The sequence below is a fragment of the Arachis ipaensis genome, chromosome B05, assembly GCF_000816755.2.
Source record: "Arachis ipaensis cultivar K30076 chromosome B05, Araip1.1, whole genome shotgun sequence".
Classification (NCBI taxonomy): domain Eukaryota; kingdom Viridiplantae; phylum Streptophyta; class Magnoliopsida; order Fabales; family Fabaceae; genus Arachis; species Arachis ipaensis.
Genome location: NC_029789.2, coordinates 17,671,964 through 17,691,422, shown reverse-complemented (window position 1 = coordinate 17,691,422; position 19,459 = coordinate 17,671,964). Strand labels below are relative to the sequence as shown.

At 38.6% G+C, this 19,459-nt stretch overlaps 2 protein-coding genes across 7 annotated transcripts in view; one reads left to right on the top strand and one right to left on the bottom strand.

The window, feature by feature from the left end:
* LOC107640281 lies at positions 16,719–17,804 on the bottom strand. The gene has a single exon (XM_016343819.1). It carries the CDS (start codon positions 17,802–17,804, stop codon positions 16,719–16,721), a length of 1,086 nt encoding a protein of 361 aa, XP_016199305.1.
* The window catches only part of LOC107643168, a 4,430-nt gene continuing 3,616 nt past the window's right edge, over positions 18,646–19,459 (top strand). For 4 of the 6 annotated variants that reach the window (XM_021123238.1, XM_021123237.1, XM_021123236.1 and 1 more), the window contains exon 1: positions 18,646–18,807. The gene's annotated coding sequence lies outside the window, so the exon portion shown is untranslated. Of the gene's footprint in view, positions 18,808–19,156; positions 19,293–19,459 lie in introns of those variants that run through there. The other 2 variants (XM_021123239.1, XM_016346748.2) reach the window with 2 other exon arrangements.

Sequence of the window (19,459 nt, the reverse complement as noted above, 5' to 3'; positions counted from 1 at the left end):
CTGGAACAGGGAAGAGAGAACGGGAGACCTATGGGAGCACACATAGCCGCGGATGCAGACATCCAAGACATGGCTGACAACGGGAAAACTTTGGGATCAGGGGCTAAATCAGAAACAGAGATATGGCGCCAGTCCGGAGGAGATGAGGCCAAGCTATCGAATGAGGAACAGATGAAGGAGAATGAAGAAACTTGGGCACTGGCAGTGGAGTCGGGCACTGTTTTGTGCAATCAAGAAGAGGATATTATGAGTATGTTGCAAGCCCAGAATGAAGAGATAGCGGTTAAGAGAAAGCTGGCGAAACAAAAAGAGAAGGCGAGAAGGTGCCGTCCCAAGAATAAAAATAAGGTGAGCAAAAATTTGGCTAAATGATTGTGAGTTGTTGGAATATTAGGGGGTTGAGGGGTGACGAAAAATTGAGCATGGTGAAGTTTTTGAAGAAAAATTATAATTTAAGTATGCTATGGTTGCTTGAAACGAAGAGGGAGGTAATTACTAAATATGATGTTGTAAGAATCTGGGGAAATGGTACTGTTGGTTGGGAGTTTGTGGAGTCTGTAGGGGCGGCTGGGGGTTTGCTGTTAATTTGGGATGACATGTTTTTTCAAAAACGTAATTGTTATAAAGGGGAGAGGTAGTTGTGCATTGAAGGAGTGTTAGCAAAGACGAACTTTAATTGTGCGTTTTGCTTGGTGTATGGGGCGCATGGAAGGGAGGAGAAGCGGGTAGTGTGGGAAGAGCTGAGCTCTATTGTGGGTCTGTGCCAGGTTCCTTTCTGCTTGTTGGGGGACTTTAATGAGATTTTGCAATTGGAGGATCGCAAAGGGATGGCTAGTTTGCCGGTAGTAGCGGAAGAGTTTAAGGATTGGGTACATGACATGTAGCTAATAGATCTCTCGCTTTCGGATAGAAAATTCACCTGGTTCAGAGGTCGATCATGTAGTCGGATTGATAGGGTTCTGATCAACGTTGAATGGGCTAAGGAGTTTCCTAATATTCGACTAAAGGGTGGCCCGAGAGGATTGTCAGATCACTGCCCATTGATTGTGGAAGATGCAAGGGTTAGAGGGGGCCTCGTCCTTTCAGAAGTCTGGATTCCTGGTTTACACATGAGGGTTTTCTAAGGATGGTAAAAACCGAATGAAGAAGCTTGGGCGATGTTCCGTTCATAAGTAAACTGAAGGCGTTGACTACACCGTTGAGGAGATGGCACAAGGATAACTTTAGTGACATTGATAAGAGACTGATGAGGTTTGAGGATGAAATCAAGAAGATTGATACTCTAGTTAGTGATGGGATCTATGATGGTACGACGGAGGCTAGAAGGAAGGCGTTGGTGAGTTTTTGTGAAAAGTGGTACACGAGGAAGGAAATCCAATGGAAGCAGATGTCTCGGTCCAAACATGCTACAAACATGGATAAGAATACCAGGTATTTTCATAACATTGCCTCAGCTAGAAGACGGAATAACATAATTGATGCACTGATGATTCAAGGACGGCTAGTGCGGAATCAGGCAAGAATAAAAGTTACAATTAGGGGGTTCTACAAGGATCTGTATAGGCAGGAATATGCTCCAAGGATTGGTGTTAGGGATGGGTTGGTAAAGCAGATTGATAGAGAGGAGGCTGAGGCTTTGGATGTCTTGCCGACTATGGAAGAGATCAGGAAGGCAGTGTGGGATTGTGACTCTTATAAGGCACCCGGTAGTGATGGGTACAATTTGAACTTTATTAAGCATTGTTGGGAGGATATTGGTCAGGAGTTCACTGCAGTAGTTATGGGTTTTTTCCAAAGTGCCAAGTTACCAACGGATGTAAATGTCACGTGGGTGACGCTAGCCCCAAAATTTGTGGGTGCTAAGGAGATCAGGGACTTTCGGCCAATTAGTATGGTGGGGTGTGTGTATAAGGTGATTTCGAAAGTCTTAGTAAGAAGGATGAGCTCAGTTATGCCGGGCCTGGTAGGAAAGACTCAGACTGCGTTTGTCAAAGGCAGAAAAATTCATGATGGTGCGCTCATAGCCTGTGAGACGGTTCAATGGCTCAAGATGCGACGAAAGAAAGCGGCTATAATCAAGCTGGATTTTCAAAAAGCTTATGATAAAGTCAGATGGAGCTTTGTTGATATTGTCTTACAGAAGATGGGTTTTGGCCAAAGGTGGAAGAATTGGGTAAGGGAGTGTGTCAGCACAGCCACTATGTCAGTCCTCGTTAACGGGGCCCCATCCAAGCTGTTTAATATGGAGAGGGGCCTGAGACAAGGGGATCCTCTTTCGCCACTTCTGTTTGTGCTTGTGGTTGATGTGTTACATAGGATGTTGGAGAAGCTGTCAGAAACGGACGCATTGCTCCGCTACTAGTTGGGGGAGATCATATTGAATTGTCACATCTTCAATTCGCAGATGATACCATCTTGTTCTGTCCTCCGGAGACTAAAACGATTGTGAACTATAAGAGACTGTTGAGGTGCTTTGAGCTTATGTCTGGTTTGAGCATCAACTTTGATAAGTCGAATCTAATCTCGGTGAACTGCGAGCAAGGATGGGTTGATCAGGCATGTCGTCTACTGGGGTGCAAGCAAGATGTCTTACCTGTTAGATACCTTGAGATTTCTCTAGGAGCAAACCCGCGCCTGGTGAAGACTTGGAAACCGATCATAGATAAGGTGGAAGAAAAGCTTAGCTTATGGAAAGCGAAGGTGCTCAACAAAGCAGGTAAGCTGGTCCTCATTAAATCAATGCTGAATAGCCTCCCTATGTACTACCTTAGTCTGTACAAGATGCCGAAGGTAGTTGCTGATAAGCTGATTGCCTTACAGAGACAATTTTTGTGGTGTAAAAAGGATGGAAATTATGGTATACCTCTAGTTAAGTGGGAGCTGGTTCAGGCACCAAAAAAGGTTGGGGGCTTGGGGTTGGGGATGCAGTGCTTATTAACACAGCGCTCCTGTTTAAATGGTGGTGGCGGTTCTCAAAGGAGGATTGCCCGTTATGGAAGAAGATTGTTTGTTCATGTAACAATTTCAACCCGAATGTGATGCTAGCATATCAGCCTTTACCAGTAAAAGGAGGGCCCTGGAAAGACATATGCCAATTGAATATAAAAGAGTATCGTGTACGACAAAAAATGGTAAGTGGTCTGGCAATGGAGCTAGGGAATGGAAGCAAGACCCTGTTCTGGGAAGATAACTGGGTTCAAGTCGGTCCTTTGAAAGTGAGTTTTCCAAGACTCTTCTCCATTTCAAATCAACAAGGTGCTGTGATACGGGATTGTGGGTTTTGAGATAGGTTTGAATGGATTTGGAATTTCCATTGGAGGAGAGAGCTGTTCCAATGGGAGTTGGAGCTAGTCCATCAACTTCATGACAAGTTAAGGCCAGTTAAGTTATCAACTGGTCGGGAGGATAATGTTGTTTGGAAGTTTGATAAGAAGGGTGTCTTTTCTACTAACTCCTTTATGTAGGTCATCCAATCGAAAACTCTGTCGGACGAGATCACAAGCTATAGTTTCACAAGTTCAACTTGGAGAGGCGTGGTACCTCCGAGAGTGGAGCTGTTTGGCTGGTTTGTGCTAGTTGGTAGAGTTAATACCAAGGAGCGGTTGAGCAGATTCGGTGTTATTCCTCATAGTGATAATGTTTGTGTTCTATGTAATAAAGAAATAGAATCTGTTCAGAATTTATTTCTTCTATGTGAGGTGACATGGCAGGTGTGGTGCACTTGGTTGAGGTATTTTGATATAGATTGGGCTGTTCCTGGTACTATGAAAGGGCTGTTTAAAAGTTGGACTGGCATGCATAATAGAAAACAAGAGTAGAGGACGTGGCTGACTGGATTCTTTGCAGTAATCTAGAACATCTAGTTGAAACGGAACGACAGAATCTTCAAACATAAAGCAGCAGGTGTTGAGGACATACAAAGCAGGACGGTTTTGAGCTACCAAAAATGGACTTCCAAGAATCCTATTGAGTGTTGATGCCAGTAATGGGGATGCCAAGAGAACTGATAACTTTTATGTAGGCAGACACTTTTTATTTTCTGATTACTTATGCTCCACTTTATTGTATTGAGTTTCCTTTGTTTCAAAATAAAAAAACTTGGAGGAGCTTATTGTTGCTAGAGATGCAAAGTATGTCACATATATATCAAAATATGCTTTAAATATAAATGTATGTATAATCAGGTTGAAAGTACAATTATATGTATCCTACTTTATTGTCTCACAATAAATGTTAGTTATATATAATTTTGAATTTTGAGAAGCTAGCTGCAGTTGTGTGTTAAAAAAATCTTATAAATAAGGTATATAAAAATTATAACACTTATAAAAATTATTAATTAAAATACATAAAATTAAAAAATTAATATAAATTAAAAAAATTTATTTTTTTAGTTAAATCAAATCATTAATATAATTAATTAGTTATCATCAATGTAGTCAAATAAAATATTAAATAATTTGATATTTATTTTAATAACTCAAATAATTAATTAATTAACATATTTAAATAAATAAAAAAATAAATAAATAAACACATTTAAGAACATGTTAACTATGCTATTAGCTAAAGAAATTTGATTTTAATAAAATATAATAAATAATAGATAGATAGATAAATACATAGATAAATAGATAGATAATAATAGATAATAAATGTATAAGCTCTGCGCGAAAACGAAGGTTGTTTTGTAAATCTATTTTATCTTTTGATTTTTTTAATCTATGCGTAAGAGAGTTTATGTATGAATATTTGATATATTCTAGATAATTTTGTATTATTAATTTATAGGATTAATTTTATATATAAATTTATTTAACCAAAAGTACATATAACTTTTGGTGTCATTTATATAAATGGTTGGTGACCGAGTTTATTTATTAAATTAGATGATAGATGCAAAATATAATAACATGTTAAAAATATGTTAGTTTTCTGAGCATGTTCATATTTGATTCTAAATTTTATTTTTCTAAAAATATGTAAAGATTGTAATTTGCTTATGATAGTTATTATACGCGAAGTTAAGTCCCAAATAGTTTTTGAGATTAATATAGGGGCACTAAAATTATTTTTCAGATTAAGTTCCAAATAGTTTTTTAGATTAATGCGAGCACTAAAATTATTTTTGAGATTAATAAAAGTATGTCATGTATATATTAGTCTCTAATTTATTTTTTGTTAATAACATAATGGCATAGTTTGATAGTATAAATTGTTAGTGACATGTGGCATTTTATAATTTAATCATGTGTAATGGTATAATAATGTGTTGACCAGTGACACGTAGCATGTTGATTTAGACAATTATGCTACGTGTCACAATGTTATTTGATTACATGTCCGTTTGTGATATGTGTCACAACAGTATTTGTCTATGTATCATATGTTATGTCATCATTATAGATTTATCAAATTAGTCCCTAATTTTACATTTAATAATGCTAGGGAACCAAGATGGTTCCAACAAAAAATCAGCAAAATGCCTTTGGGTGAATCCAAAATCTCATCGTGAATGGTGCTTATGCTAGGTATTAGGATGTTTCTTTTCTTTGTAAAGTGGATGGTTCTGAATCTGTTTTCTGATTTATCATATTTTAGGTGGAGAGGAAAGGAGGGTGAAGAGATAGAAGCTAATTGAATCAGTTTCCGTGATTCACGTTGCAATGATACTAAACGTATCTTCTCCTAATTTAAATGTGGTGAAACATTTAATAACCAATATTTTAAATCATAAATAAATAAAACTAATTACTATATTTATAATTAATTAAATTGTTCCATTCTTGGCTGATTTGGAGTTGGTTCCATATACTTTTCTTTTTACATTTAATGACTCATTTTTGTCCCTGAAATTGAATGTGTATACTAAACTAGTTCATTCACCATTTTTTTTTCATTTTTTAAAAATTTAAAATTCTTAATAACTAATTTAATTCTAATTTTTTCACAAATCGTTTAAATACAAGTTCTTTTATAAAATATTTTTTTCCCTCTTACAGGGATCCCTAACTGCTGAAGCACCCTCACTACCATCTCCGACCTTTTTTGTCTAGAGCTAGACGAAAGAGGTCGAAAATGGTTGTGAGGGTGCTTGAAGTGCCTTCAATCTAGCACATTTACACACAATTGAAAACATGTATTTAATAATAATCGAAAAATAAAAAATGTGTATTTTGATTCTTGATTTTTTGTTAAAAATACCTGTTTTTGGTCCAAAAAAATGTGTCTAATTAATCATATAATTTTTTTTATAATAACATACTTATATATTACAAAATTTATCAATGTTAAATTATTATAAAATAAATTATATAATTAAAATTAAAATTTTAAAAATATTTTATAAAAGTACTTATATTTAGACGATATGTGAAAAAATAAAATTAACATTAGTGCATCTAAATATATTAAGAATTTTGAATTTAAAAAAAATGAGAAAAAATTGGTGAATGAACTAGTTGGTGCATGATATTCAATTTTAGAGATTAAAATGAGTCGGTTAATGTAAAATTAGAGACTAATTTAGTGCATCTATAATGAGACATAGCGGATGATATATGGACGAATACTGTTGCGACACATGTCATAAAGTAACACCTAACCAAATAGCATCATGACACGTGACACAACAGTCTATGTCAGCATGTCACGTGTCACTGGTCAATACATCATTATACCATTACACGTTATCAAACTATGGAGTGATACATGTCACTAACAATCCACATCATCAAGCAATGTCATCACGTCATTAACGAAAAATGGGTCGGAGCCGTCGGACTAACTTACTACATTTTTGTTAATTTCAAAAATATAATTAATATAATTAAAATTTTATAGATAATTTTAGTGTATAACGTCAATCTTAAAGGCCGTTTTAAGACTTAACTCTGTAACTATTTATAAGCAAATTTTAATCTTTACATACTTTTAGAAAAATAAAATTCAGAATCAAATATGAACATGCTCACAAAATTAGTATATATTTTTAACATGCTATTATGAGTTAATAGTCAAAATCGTCCCTGCAAAATACATCGATCTCCATTTTCGTCCTCGAAAGATAAAGTTAATCAAAATAGTCCTCGAAAGATAATCGAGTTATTCACGTTCATCCTTCCGTTATCTCTCTCGCTGAGTTGGCTAACGTTGGCTGACGTGTGACGTTAACTGCCACCGTGGCAGTCGCCTAAGTGTCCCCTGCTATTGCTGATAAGGTAACTATGCTGAAACAGTTCAAATAAGTCCCTTAGTGTTTGAACCCTAATCTTTAATTCAATGATAAATAAGTTGCGTTCAACAATCAGAGGACCATATACTTTAGTTGGAAGAATTCCACCTTCCTTGGGAAATCTTTCATCTGTTGGAGACTCTGTCACTTGCATACAATCATCTTGAAGGAAATATACCTCATATTTTGGGTAGGTTATCCAATTTGAATTCTATTTTTCTTGGTTCAAATAATTTGTCAGGCATGATTCCTCCTCCACTTTACAACCTTTCCGATATTCGAGATTTTGATTTAGGGAAAAACCAATTAGTGGGTACTCTTCCTTCAAATATAGACCATGCTTTTCCCAATCTCCACCAGTTTACTATTCCATTGAACTAATTTACCGGAACTTTTCCATCTTCAATATCCAACCTATCTCAGTTGCAAGTGTTTGATATAGGAGTAAATAGTTTTAGAGGACCAATTCCTCTTACTTTAGGAATTGGCTTGAACAAGTTTCAGTAACTTATAATGGACTATAACAATCTTGGGAGTGGATAAGCTCATGATTTGAATTTCCTTTCCTCACTAACCAATTGTACTCAATTGCAAAGGTTGTGTTTAAGGCAAATAATCTAATTGATGTATTGCCAGATCTCATAGGCAACTTATCTACCCATCTCTATTTACTTAATATGTGAGTTAATCATATATCTGGGAGGATACCTCAAATAATTGAGAACTTAATCGGCTTGACTACACTTATTTTGACACAGAATTCTCTTGAGGACGGATCAATTCCAGATTCAGTTGAAAAGCTTAAAAATCTAGCAAGATTGAACTTGCAACAGAACAAGTTATCTGGTAACATTCCTAGTGTAATTGACAATTTTACTATGTTATCTGAAGTCTATCGTGGCATCAATAAGTTAGAAGGAAGCCTTCCATTTACCCTTAGATACTGCACCATGATGCAGAAATTTGTTGCAGATACAAACTACTTAAGTGGTAATATACACAATAATACATTTGGGTATCAAAAAGGTTTAATAACTCTTGATTTATCCATCAATGCCTTGACCGGTTCTGTTCCTTCAGATTTTGGTAACTTGAAACAACTTTCCATAATATATCTACATATAAATAATTTGTTTGGTGAAGTTTCCCTGGAACTTGGTGCTTGTTCTGCTTTAACAGACTTTTGATTGACGAGAAACTTCTTTAATGGAAGTATACCTTCGTTTTTTGGTTCTTTAAGAAATCTTGAAATAAAGACTTCTCAATCAACAACTTCTCAAGCACAATTCTAAATGAACTTGAGAATCTGACTTTTTAAAATTATTTGAACTTGTCTTTTAACCATCTTTATGGTGGGGTCCCAATAGGAGGAATCTTCAGAAATATCATGGCAATGTCACTCATCAAAAACGAAAATCTCTGTGGTGAGATACCTCAGTTGAATCTCTCTCCATGTTTTGAGTTGCTTTCACATAAATATAAGAGTTCTTTTAAAATTACCCTGATCATTGTAATTAATGGGATTTCGGCATCTTTTATGGTTTTCATCTGCATTTGTTATTTGAGGAAAAATCCCAAAACATTATCTTCTTCACCATCACTGGAACATAGGTATTTGAAGGTTTCTTATGGAGAGCTACATCAAGCAACCAACGAATTTTCTTCATCAAATCTAGTTGGCACCGGAAGCTTTGGCTCTGTATATAAAGAAATACTTGTCCAATTTAAAAGACCTATTACTGTGAATGTGTTGAATCTTCAACCTCTGATTGTTGAATACGACTTATTTAGCATCAAATTGAAAATTAGGGTTCAAACATTAAGGGACTGATTTGAATTATTTCAGCATAGTTACCTTGTCAGCGATAGCAGGGGACACCTAGACGTCTACCACGGTGGCAGTTAACGTCACACGTCAACCAACGTTAGCCAACTCAACGAGAAAGATGACGGAAGGACGAACGTGGATAACTCGGTTATCTTTCGGAGACTATTTTGATTAACTTTATCTTTCGAGGACAAAAATGAAGATAAAAGTATTTTTCAGAGACGATTTTAACTATTAACTCATGCTATTATATTATGTATCTCAGTATCTATCATCTAATTTAATAAATGAACTCGGTCACCAATCATTTATATAAATGACACCGAAAATTATATATAATTTTGGTTAAATAAATTTATATATAAAAAAGGGACCTACAAGGTCGTCAGCCTCTTCTTTTTCATCTTCGGGTTGTTGCTCCTTGCCTCGAGCAGTCTCCGAGACATGAGAGGGTTGGGACTGATGTTCCTCGTTTTCTGTCTGCTGGCGATGAGCATCGTTGTGCTCAATCCGAGCGTGGTTTAGTTCGGCGATCTGGGCAGCCATTATTTGGTTCTCGTCGGCCATTCGTTGATTGGCTTGCTGTAGCTCAGCTACCATTCGCATGAGTTCAGATAGTGGAGGAGGCGGCACGTCAGCCATGGATGCAAATGAAGGTGATGGGACCAAAAGAAAAAATATGATCTTCTCGGCCCCACGGTGGGCGCCAATTGATCTTGTCTGGGAATAGATCGGCTTCAATTCCTCGGAATCGGCCGAACTATGGGTTGCAAGGTTGAATGTCCGTCTCTTAGAATCCGAGCTTCCTGTCTTTGCTGTTTGTGTGAGAGCACAAGCAATACAAAGAGGGTGGAGGGTACCTGCAAAGGCACTCCAATGCTTAAGTCAGTATAGTGTTAAATTCAGAACTGTCCTTCAAAGAGATACTTTACCTTTCTTTTATAGATATTTCTTCGTCCGTTACATTTTGGGTGATCAATCGTCGGTTTCTGTGATGATTGGTTTTGTAACCGATTTTATCATACCGTTTGAGACGTCGGTTATGATAAGAGCATTGATGTCACCAAGTTATAGCTCATAAGATCCGAGCAGTAACGGAAAATGACGAGTTATGGTGACTGCCAATAACGGTCATGAGGCCGAGTTATAGCTCGTATTAATGGTGACCATATCACAGCCCCCAAGCTTAGCCTGAAGAAAGTTTTTTAATGAAGCAGGTTGAGCTTTTGTGATGAGTTATAAGTCGGTGAAGTGGATTACTGAGTGAGCTTCCAGTTCAACGTACTTCATTAAATGAACTTTGTATTATGCCACGTGGGGAATCGTGCCCATTTTTTATTGAGGAGAGAGAAAGAGTGGTAGCTTCATTAATATTTTGATGGTTTCCAATGCTCTTTTCGCCGTTTGATGTGATTGAGGGGTGATATTTGGAACGTTTTCGTTTGTGATTTATTATTTCTACTAATTGGAATTTGGGCGTTTTGGTTTTCTGCTTCTGTTTGAAGAATGAGCAAGAGAGGTATGGTTATGTCTGTGTTCTTGTGATTTCTTTCTTCCCTCGTCTCTTTGTATTTCTTGGTTGCATGTTTGTTTTACTGTTTCTGATGGGGTTTGAGAAGGAGAAGAAAGTTAAGATAGATTAGCCTTATGACTGGGTTGGGGATGATGTGAGGTCTCGGGTGTCATTGTTCTGTGATGAGGCTGCGGTTAAGGAGGTGGATGTGAGTAAGGTAGTGAGGCAGAATTCTGGAGTTGGGGTTGAGTTACTGCCATGTAGTGTTAATGATAGGGTTTATCACCGGGGTAGAGGCTTTGAGTTTTTCTATATGTACAGCTGTGTTCTTGAAGAGCTGAGAGTTAGGTTACCCTTTACTGATTTCGAATGTCAGGTTTTGAGACAGTTGAACTGTGCTCCGTCGCAGCTTCATCCAAATGGGTGGGCGTTCCTTCGTTCTTTTGAACTTCTAATGGAATTTCTGGAGGAGGTGCCGTCTGTGGACCTGTTCTTTTCGTTATTTCAGGCCAAAGGGGTGTGGAAAGGTGGTTGGATAAATTTCAATAGCACCCCTGGATTTGTCATTTTCAGATTGTACAAATCTTCTTTCAAAGATTTTAAAGAGATGTATTTCAAGGTTAGAGGTCTGGAAAAAGATTTTCCTTTTTTCGTAGACGAGAATCTGGCTGAGAAGTTCCCATTGTATTGGTGCTCGGAACCTTAAAATATACTCGGACCTGAAGTTATTTCTCCGAGAAATGTTTGTTTGATTGAGTTTCTTGTTGAAAATATTGGTCGGGGAGACCTGATTTCGATGTATGAGCTTCTCAAGTGGGAAGAGGATAAAGATGCTGTTGTAACATATTTGGGTGAGTTATAGGGTTGTTGCTAATGTGTTTATTTCTTTTCGTCATATATCTGATGTTATTTGTATTTTGCAGGTGGTAAATATTCCGGTGTTTCAGCTGCGTCCCTTAGGACACGTTTCAAAAATAAGAATCTGGAGAAGGAGGTATCATCTTCTAATGCTGAGAAGATTGCTGGGACTGGCGAAGTTACTCAACCTCGTCAAGGTCGGAGGAAGGTGATTGCGAAAAAGAGAAGGAAGTCCGACCTTGTTGAGCTGTCCGATGATTCTGATGAAAAGGAGTTAGGGTTCCTCTGGAGGAAATACAAGCTTTTATGGGTAATCAAAAAAGGCTCCATGAAATTTCTGAACAGAGTAAGGCATTTTCTGTGTGGGGAAAAGAGTATCCTTATGTGGCTGTGGTGGACGAGTATTGTCAATCGTCGGCTGATGTTTCTCTTGCAAAGGAGGTCGGGGATATGGCTATTGGGCAGTATATGCAGGTAATGGGTGACCGTGTTTGTTTTATTTCCGTTTTCTCTTTGGTAGTCTTATAAACTTTGCTTTATTGCTTTCTTGTTAGGTTGTTGGTCTGTGCCTTGCGAGTCTTGGGCGTAGCCAAGAGTTGAAGTATAAGAGAGTTGTTACCGAGAAAGGAGAGGTTTCTGTTTTGAAGAAAAAGTGCTGCTGCCGAGCTTCAGGCGCGTTTAACTGAGACTGAGAAGTTATTGAAGGAGACTAAAGATAGTTATGCTAAGGATGTGGAGGATTTAAAGAAAAAGAAAAGTGATTTGGCGAGTATACAATCTCATCTAATTGAGGTGGCTGCCCAATTAAAGGAGTTGGAGAAGAAAAAGGTTGATGAAATTCTGGATTCTTTTGTTGAGGGGTTTGAAAGGGCTTTGTTACAGGCGAAGTTTTTGGCGCCAGAGGCTGATCTGTCCGGGATGGACCCTGGAAAAGTCGTTCGTGATGGCAAGATGGTCGAAGATGATGGTGACGTTGAAGATCAGGCTGATAATGTGTAGTTTTTTGTTTTGTTGGTTATTTTGTTTTATTCTGTAATGGATAGCTATTTGAACTTTGATGTTTGTTTTTTGGATATTGTTATGGATTTGAATGTGTTTGAATGGTAGTGTTTTCCGTTTAGGGGAAAAGCTGTTTGTTGATTAATAGGAAATGAGGATATTTCATTTTGGTTTGAGAAAACTACCGAGTAGTGGCAGGTTGCGATTTTAGACGATGATTGTCATTTTTCGAGCTATATTGATAATTGGTAGTAATGAGAAAGATAGATTACATGATTGAATAGAATTAGGTGTTATTGATGATAAACTTGTATTTATTTTGAATACAAATTTGCAGGTAGGCTAGCCTCGTTAAAACCTCTCCAAGCAAAACCCTTTGGGACAAAAACTTGGTAGTAGGAAAAAGAGTACTAGCATGTCCCTGACTTTCAACTATAGAACTTCTTTAGGGAGGATACATTCCAGGTATTGGGTAGTAGTTTACCATCTATTGTTTCGAGTATGTATGCTCCATTGCCGAGAACTTCTGATATTCGGTATGGACCGTCCCAATTTGCTGCGAGCTTTCCATGTGAGGTTGGTTTCCGAGCAGTTTCCGTTTTACGAAGTACTAAGTCTCCTTGCATGAAGGATCTGCTTTTAACCGTTTTGTTGTATTGGCGAGCTACTGCTTGTTGTGCTGCGCGTTGCCTTAATGTTGCGATGTTTCTGACTTCTTCGATGGTATCGAGTCCGGTTTTCCGAGCTTCTTCCTGATTGCCGAGCTGTGTTCTGAATGAGCTTTGGGAGATTTTCAGTGGTATTATAGCCTCGGAGCCATATACAAGCCTGAACGGTGTTTCCTTTGTTGATGTTTGTTGGGTGATGTTGTATCCCCAAAGGACTTCAGGTATAAGCACGGCCCAGAGCCCTTTGGCATTATCTAGCTTCTTTTTGAGTGCATGTAGGATGACCTTATTTGCGGCCTCAGCTAGTCCATTTGTTTGAGGATGTTCAACAGAAGCGAAATGCTGTTTTATTTTGAGATTCTGCAAAAAAGATTGAAATTTCTGATCGGCGAACTGGTGACCATTGTCAGTTATGATATGTTGAGGTATGCCGAAACGGCAAATAATGTTTTTCCAAATGAATGAAATCATTTGCTGGGATGTTATTTTTGCCAAAGGTTGGGCTTCCACCCATTTGGAGAAATAATCAATGCCGACAATGAGAAATTTTACCTGGCCCGGTGCCGTAGGGAACGGACCGAGTATATCTAAACCCCATCTGTTAAATGGCCAACTGATGTCTGAATGATGTAATTGCTCTGCGGGTATGTGTATCAGTGGTGCGTGTCTTTGGCAATTGTTACATGACCGGATTTTTTGTTGGCAGTCCTGGTTCAAAGTAGGACAGAAGAATCCAGCTCGGAGGACCTTTGATGCTAAGCTCCGAGCACCTGTATGTGTGCCACAGATTCCTTCATGTGCCTCGGCTAATGCTATCTCAGCTTCCGATTTGTTAAGGCATTTGAGTAGAGGCCGAGTATAACCTCGTCGGTACAGTGTCCCGTTGAATATTGTGAAGGAAGATGCTTGTCGTCGGAACTTTTTATTGTTCTCGACCCCTTCTGGTATAGCACCTGTTTGTAGATAGTGTATAAAGTCGTCTCTCCAGTCTTTTACCTGTGTAACACTTAACATATTTGTCAGAGTAACAGTGGGTGATGTTATGGTGAACTGTTGCAGTGTAGATAACTCGGACTGTGTACTGCCGAGTTTAGATAAGATGTCTGCTCTTTGATTTTGTTCGCGTGGTATATGTTCTATTTCAAATTTGGCAAATTTTGTTGATAATTTCTTTACTAATAGCAGATATTTAGAGAGGAGAGGATCTTTTACCTGAAAAAGGTCGTTTACCTGCTGTACCACTAATAAAGAATCACAATATACCTTGATCGCCGAGATTTGGAGATCTAGACAAAGTCGGAGTCCAGCAATTAATGCTTCATATTCGGATTGGTTGTTGCTGGCTTTGAAAGCTAAGCGTATTGAATGTTCCAATATGAATCCGTCCTCGGCCTCCAGGCGGATTCCTGCTCCGCAGCCCCCATTATTTGAAGAGCCGTCTACATACAAAGTCCATTGTTTTGCATGATCTTCTTCTGATAGTATTGTGAGCTCGGCGATGAAATCTGCCAGGAATTGGGACTTGATTGGTCCTCTGGATTGGTATCTGATATCGAACTCAGATAATTTGGCTGCCCATTTTATAAGTCTTCCTGTAATTTCTGGTTTGTGTAATACTTGTCTTAGTGGGTGATCGGTTCTGACATGTATAACGTGGCTCTGGAAGTAAGGTCGGAGACGGCGGGCCGAAAATATCAGTGCTAGGGCGAGCTTCTCTATCCGTGGATAATTTAGCTTGGCGTGCTGGAGAGTTTTACTGACGAAATATATTGGATGCTGAACTTTGTTTCTTTCTGTAACAAGGGCCGAACTTATCGTCCAATCAGTAACTGACAGATATAGAAATAAGTCTTCCCCTTGTAGGGGCTTTTGCAAAATCGGCGGTTGTGAGAGAGTTGTTTTTAGTTTTGAAAAGGCTTTCTCACAATCGTCGTTCCACTCGAATCTATTTTTCTTTTTAATTATTTGGAAAAAAGGAATAGAAGTGGATGCTAGGCAAGGAACAAATCTGGAAAGTGCGGCAAGTCGTCCTGTGAGGCGCTGAACTTCTTTGACTATTTTAGGGCTGGCCATGTCCAGCACTGCTTGGCATTTATCTGGATTTGCCTCTATTCCCCTGCATGTTAGTAAGAACCCTAAGAACTTACCCCCTTGAACGGAGAATGCACATTTCTCGGGGTTGAGGTGCATATTGTACTGGCGAATCTGGCCGAAGATTTCTGTAAGGTCGCTGATGTGACTATGTCCGACTTTTGTTTTGGCGACCATGTCATCGACATAGACTTCGATATTTCTGCCGATCTATTTAGCGAACACTTTATCCATAAGGCATTGGTAAGTTGCACATGCGTTCTTTAATCCAAATGGCATAACTTTATAACAATAGTTACCGAAATCAGTGATAAAAGCCGTTTTATTTTGATCGGAGGGGTGCATGAGTATTTGATTATACCCTGAATACGCATCCATAAAACTTAAAGTAGCATAACCTGAGGTGTTATCTACTAAAGAGTCTATGGATGGTAGAGGGTAAGAATCCTTTGGGAATGCTTTGTTTAAATTAGTGAAGTCGACGCACATGCGCCACTTACCGTTTTGTTTTCTTACCATTACCACATTGGCTAACCAGGTAGTGAATCTGATTTCTTTGATAAATTCTGCGTTGATGAGCTTTTGGGTTTCTTCTAGTGACGCTTTCTTTTTCTCCTCTCCGAGTTTTCTTTTCTTCTGCTTAAAATAGACTTTTTGTAGGTCGTCGGAAGGTTGTGGTCGTTCGAGAAAATCAGCTCTTGGGTCAAGGTCGGCTAGTGAGTGGCCGTTTTGCTTGAGGTCGACATTGTTGACTTGTTAAGTGGAGCGGTTTTGGAATTTCATGCTGATGTTGTAACATTGTCGTGCCTCTTTATGATCCCCGTGGATTGTTACAACCTGATCGTCCTGTAGTGGAAACTTAACACAGAGATGAACTGTAGAAACAATGGCGCCGAACTTGTTCAAGAAAGGTCGGCCAAGAATAAGGTTATATGGACTGAAACAATCAACAACTAAATATTGAATATCATTAGTTTTTGAAAGAGGATGCTCACCCAGTGTGGTTTGTAACCACACTGATCCTTGTATTGGAACTCGTTCTCCTGAGAATCCGACCAAGTCTCCTCCTGTGGATTGTAGCATGTTGTCGCTGAGCTTCATTTTTTGAAATGTGGAGTAGAACAGAACATCGGCACTGCTCCCGGGATCCAAGAGCACTTTTTTTACTAACAGATCCCCTAGCTGAAGGGTGACTACCACAGGGTCGTCTAAATTTTGTATGCTGGAGTTGAAGTCGGCGTGTGTGAAAGTGACTTCTGGTTGTTGATGGTTGATTGTTGCGTCTTGCTGTGGTCCGTTTACCGAGCATATTGCTCGGAACGACCGTTTCCTTGCCGAATTCGAATATCCTCCACTAGCGTATCCTCCTGAAATACAATTGATTATACCTCGTGGTCTTTCATATTGTCTTGGAGATGCCTTCTCTTTTCCTCGGTTTTGTTCAGAGAGGTCGGTTGTTGTGGAGCTAGATCCGCGCTTTTGTATGTGACCCCCGATGTATTTGTCGAGGTGTCCTTGTCTTGCCAGTCACTCTAAAAGGTCTTTGGCGACCACGCAGTCATCAGTATTGTGACCGTGTTTTTGGTGGAAGGTGCAATACTTCGACTTGTCAACGTTCTTTGCATCTTGGTAGGTACCGGCTTTTCTTGGCGGCTTGATCAGTTTTGAATTCAAGATCTCTTTGATTATGTCTTCTCTCTTAGTGTTAAACTGCGTATAAGAATCAAATCGAAGTGTTAGTTTAAAACTCTTCTTAGGGGTTGAGCTCTTATCGTCTTCTCGGAAATGTGACTTGTCAGACTTCTGAGCTTGTCTGAGCTCCTCGATATCAATTTGTCCCTTTGCCTTCTCGCGAAATTCTGCTAGAGTCTTCGGCTTGGCTACCGCGATTGTCTCCTGGAACTTTCCGGGTCGAAGGCCGCTTTTAATTGCGTGTAGATGGACCTCGGGGTGGAGGTCTGGTATACTGATTGCGACCTTGGTGAAGCGGGTCATGTAGTCCTTTAAGCTTTCGTTCGGTCCTTGCTTGATAGTATTCAAGTAATCAGAATCGTGCAAGTATATTACGGATCCGGCGAAATGTTCTTCAAATAACTTCGCCAACTGCTGAAATCGTGAAATGGAACCTGCAGGCAAAGCACACAACCAATCAAGTGCAGGGCCGTCTAAATAATTCGGAAAACAATGACATAAAACTGTATCTGATGCACCATTGACGATCATTATTGATCGGAATTTCTTTAGAAACTTCTTTGGGTCTCCGAGTCCGTCATAAGGCGTAAGGGTCAGCGGCAGAGTAAACCTCTTCGGCAGTTCGAAGTTCATCACTTCTTCCGTGAAGGGACCTACAAGGTCGTCAGCCTCTTCTTTTTCATCTTCGGGTTGTTGCTCCTTGCCTCGAGCAGTCTCCGAGACATGAGAGGGTTGGGACTGATGTTCCTCGTTTTCTGTCTGCTGGCGATGAGCATCGTTGTGCTCAATCCGAGCGTGGTTTAGTTCGGCGATCTGGGCAGCCATTATTTGGTTCTCGTCGGCCATTCGTTGATTGGCTTGCTGTAGCTCAGCTACCATTCGCATGAGTTCAGATAGTGGAGGAGGCGGCACGTCAGCCATGGATGCAAATGAAGGTGATGGGACCAAAAGAAAAAATATGATCTTCTCGGCCCCACGGTGGGCGCCAATTGATCTTGCCTGGGAATAGATCGGCTTCAATTCCTCGGAATCGGCCGAGCTATGGGTTGCAAGGTTGAACGTCCGTCTCTTAGAATCCGAGCTTCCTGTCTTTGCTATTTGTGTGAGAGCACGAGCAATACAAAGAGGGTGGAGTGTACTTGCAAAGGCACTCCAATGCTTAAGTCAGTATAGTGTTAAATTCAGAACTGTCCTTCAAAGAGATACTTTACCTTTTTTTTATAGATATTTCTTCGTCCGTTACATTCTGGGTGATCAATCGTCGGTTTCTGCGATGATTGATTTTGTAACCGATTTTATCATACCGTTTGAGACGTCGGTTATGATAAGAGTATTGATGTCACCGAGTTATAGCTCATAAGATCCGAGTAGTAACAGAAAATGACAAATTATAGTGACTGCCAATAACAATCATGAGACCAAATTATAGCTCGTATTAATGGTGACCATATCATAATTTAATTTATTTTTAATATATATTTATATTTCAATATATATTTTATACTAGTATCTAAAAACGCCTCATTTTAATATACGAAAGAATGGGATCGGTGGGGCTATAGGTGTAATGAGTTGCCGTATTTGTTGATCCAACTACGAATATGAATATGTGTAAGTGTCCTCTTCGTAATAAAATGTGATATGTATCACTTCATGTATACTCTTTTTTCGCATATCTTTAACGTTGTACATTAAAAATAATTAATAAAAAATAAGAAGAAAATAAAAATCCTTGTTAGAAGCATAATTTTTGGTTTGTAAACGTGTCCCCTCTATTAAGCGTTTTACGAAACTGAAAGATCCTTGTCCTTTTGAACGCTTTCTCTCCCTTCTACTTCCCAACGGCTACTTCATCACATCTTCATTCATTCATTCACCTTCCTCTTCTCTCTTCATTCTTTCATCATCTAAACCCTAAATTCAGGTAATTACAATTATCCTCCTCTATCTCTTTTTTTAAGGTTTCTAGTACTGTGATTACCATATATTGAAATGGTTTCAGAAGCTATTAAGCTGAAGATGCATCAAGTTAATTAAGTGCTTGAAGTACTTACTTGTTACTGCTGCATCTATCTAACTACTTAACCAAGTAACAGAAACAGATACATGTTTGTGTTGCACTATATGCTATCATACTGTATATGTTTATTTATTAGCAATATCAACGTTTTTTTTTTTTTGTTTAATTTAATACATAGCAAATTTATTAGTGTTGGACACCTAAATCTTTAAGTTAACTCATGATGAAGTATTTTTTCTTAAAAGAAAAAAAAAAGAGAAACGGACACGGTGGTATCGGTGATTATATGATTACATATCTGGCGTTTCCATGTGTTGGATTAAGAAAATTTCAAAACTTTTGGTTGTCATGATTGATTTGGTGGTCCAAAAAAGCATGTCATTGATCAGGTGGTGAATCGAATCTAATTAGAGATACGCATAGATAGATAGAATAGGTATGCATGTGCAGATTCAGATGCAGAGATATGCAAATGGATTCTGATGCGTGTACCTACCCACCATTAAAGTTTACACTCTTGAATGTAGCAGAAGAAACAGAGAACCAAATGGGATTT

Bases quoted from the DNA above. Each gene is read 5' to 3' on its own strand.
- LOC107640281 (XM_016343819.1), bottom strand. From the start codon at position 17,804: ATGGCTGACGTGCCGCCTCCTCCACTATCTGAACTCATGCGAATGGTA.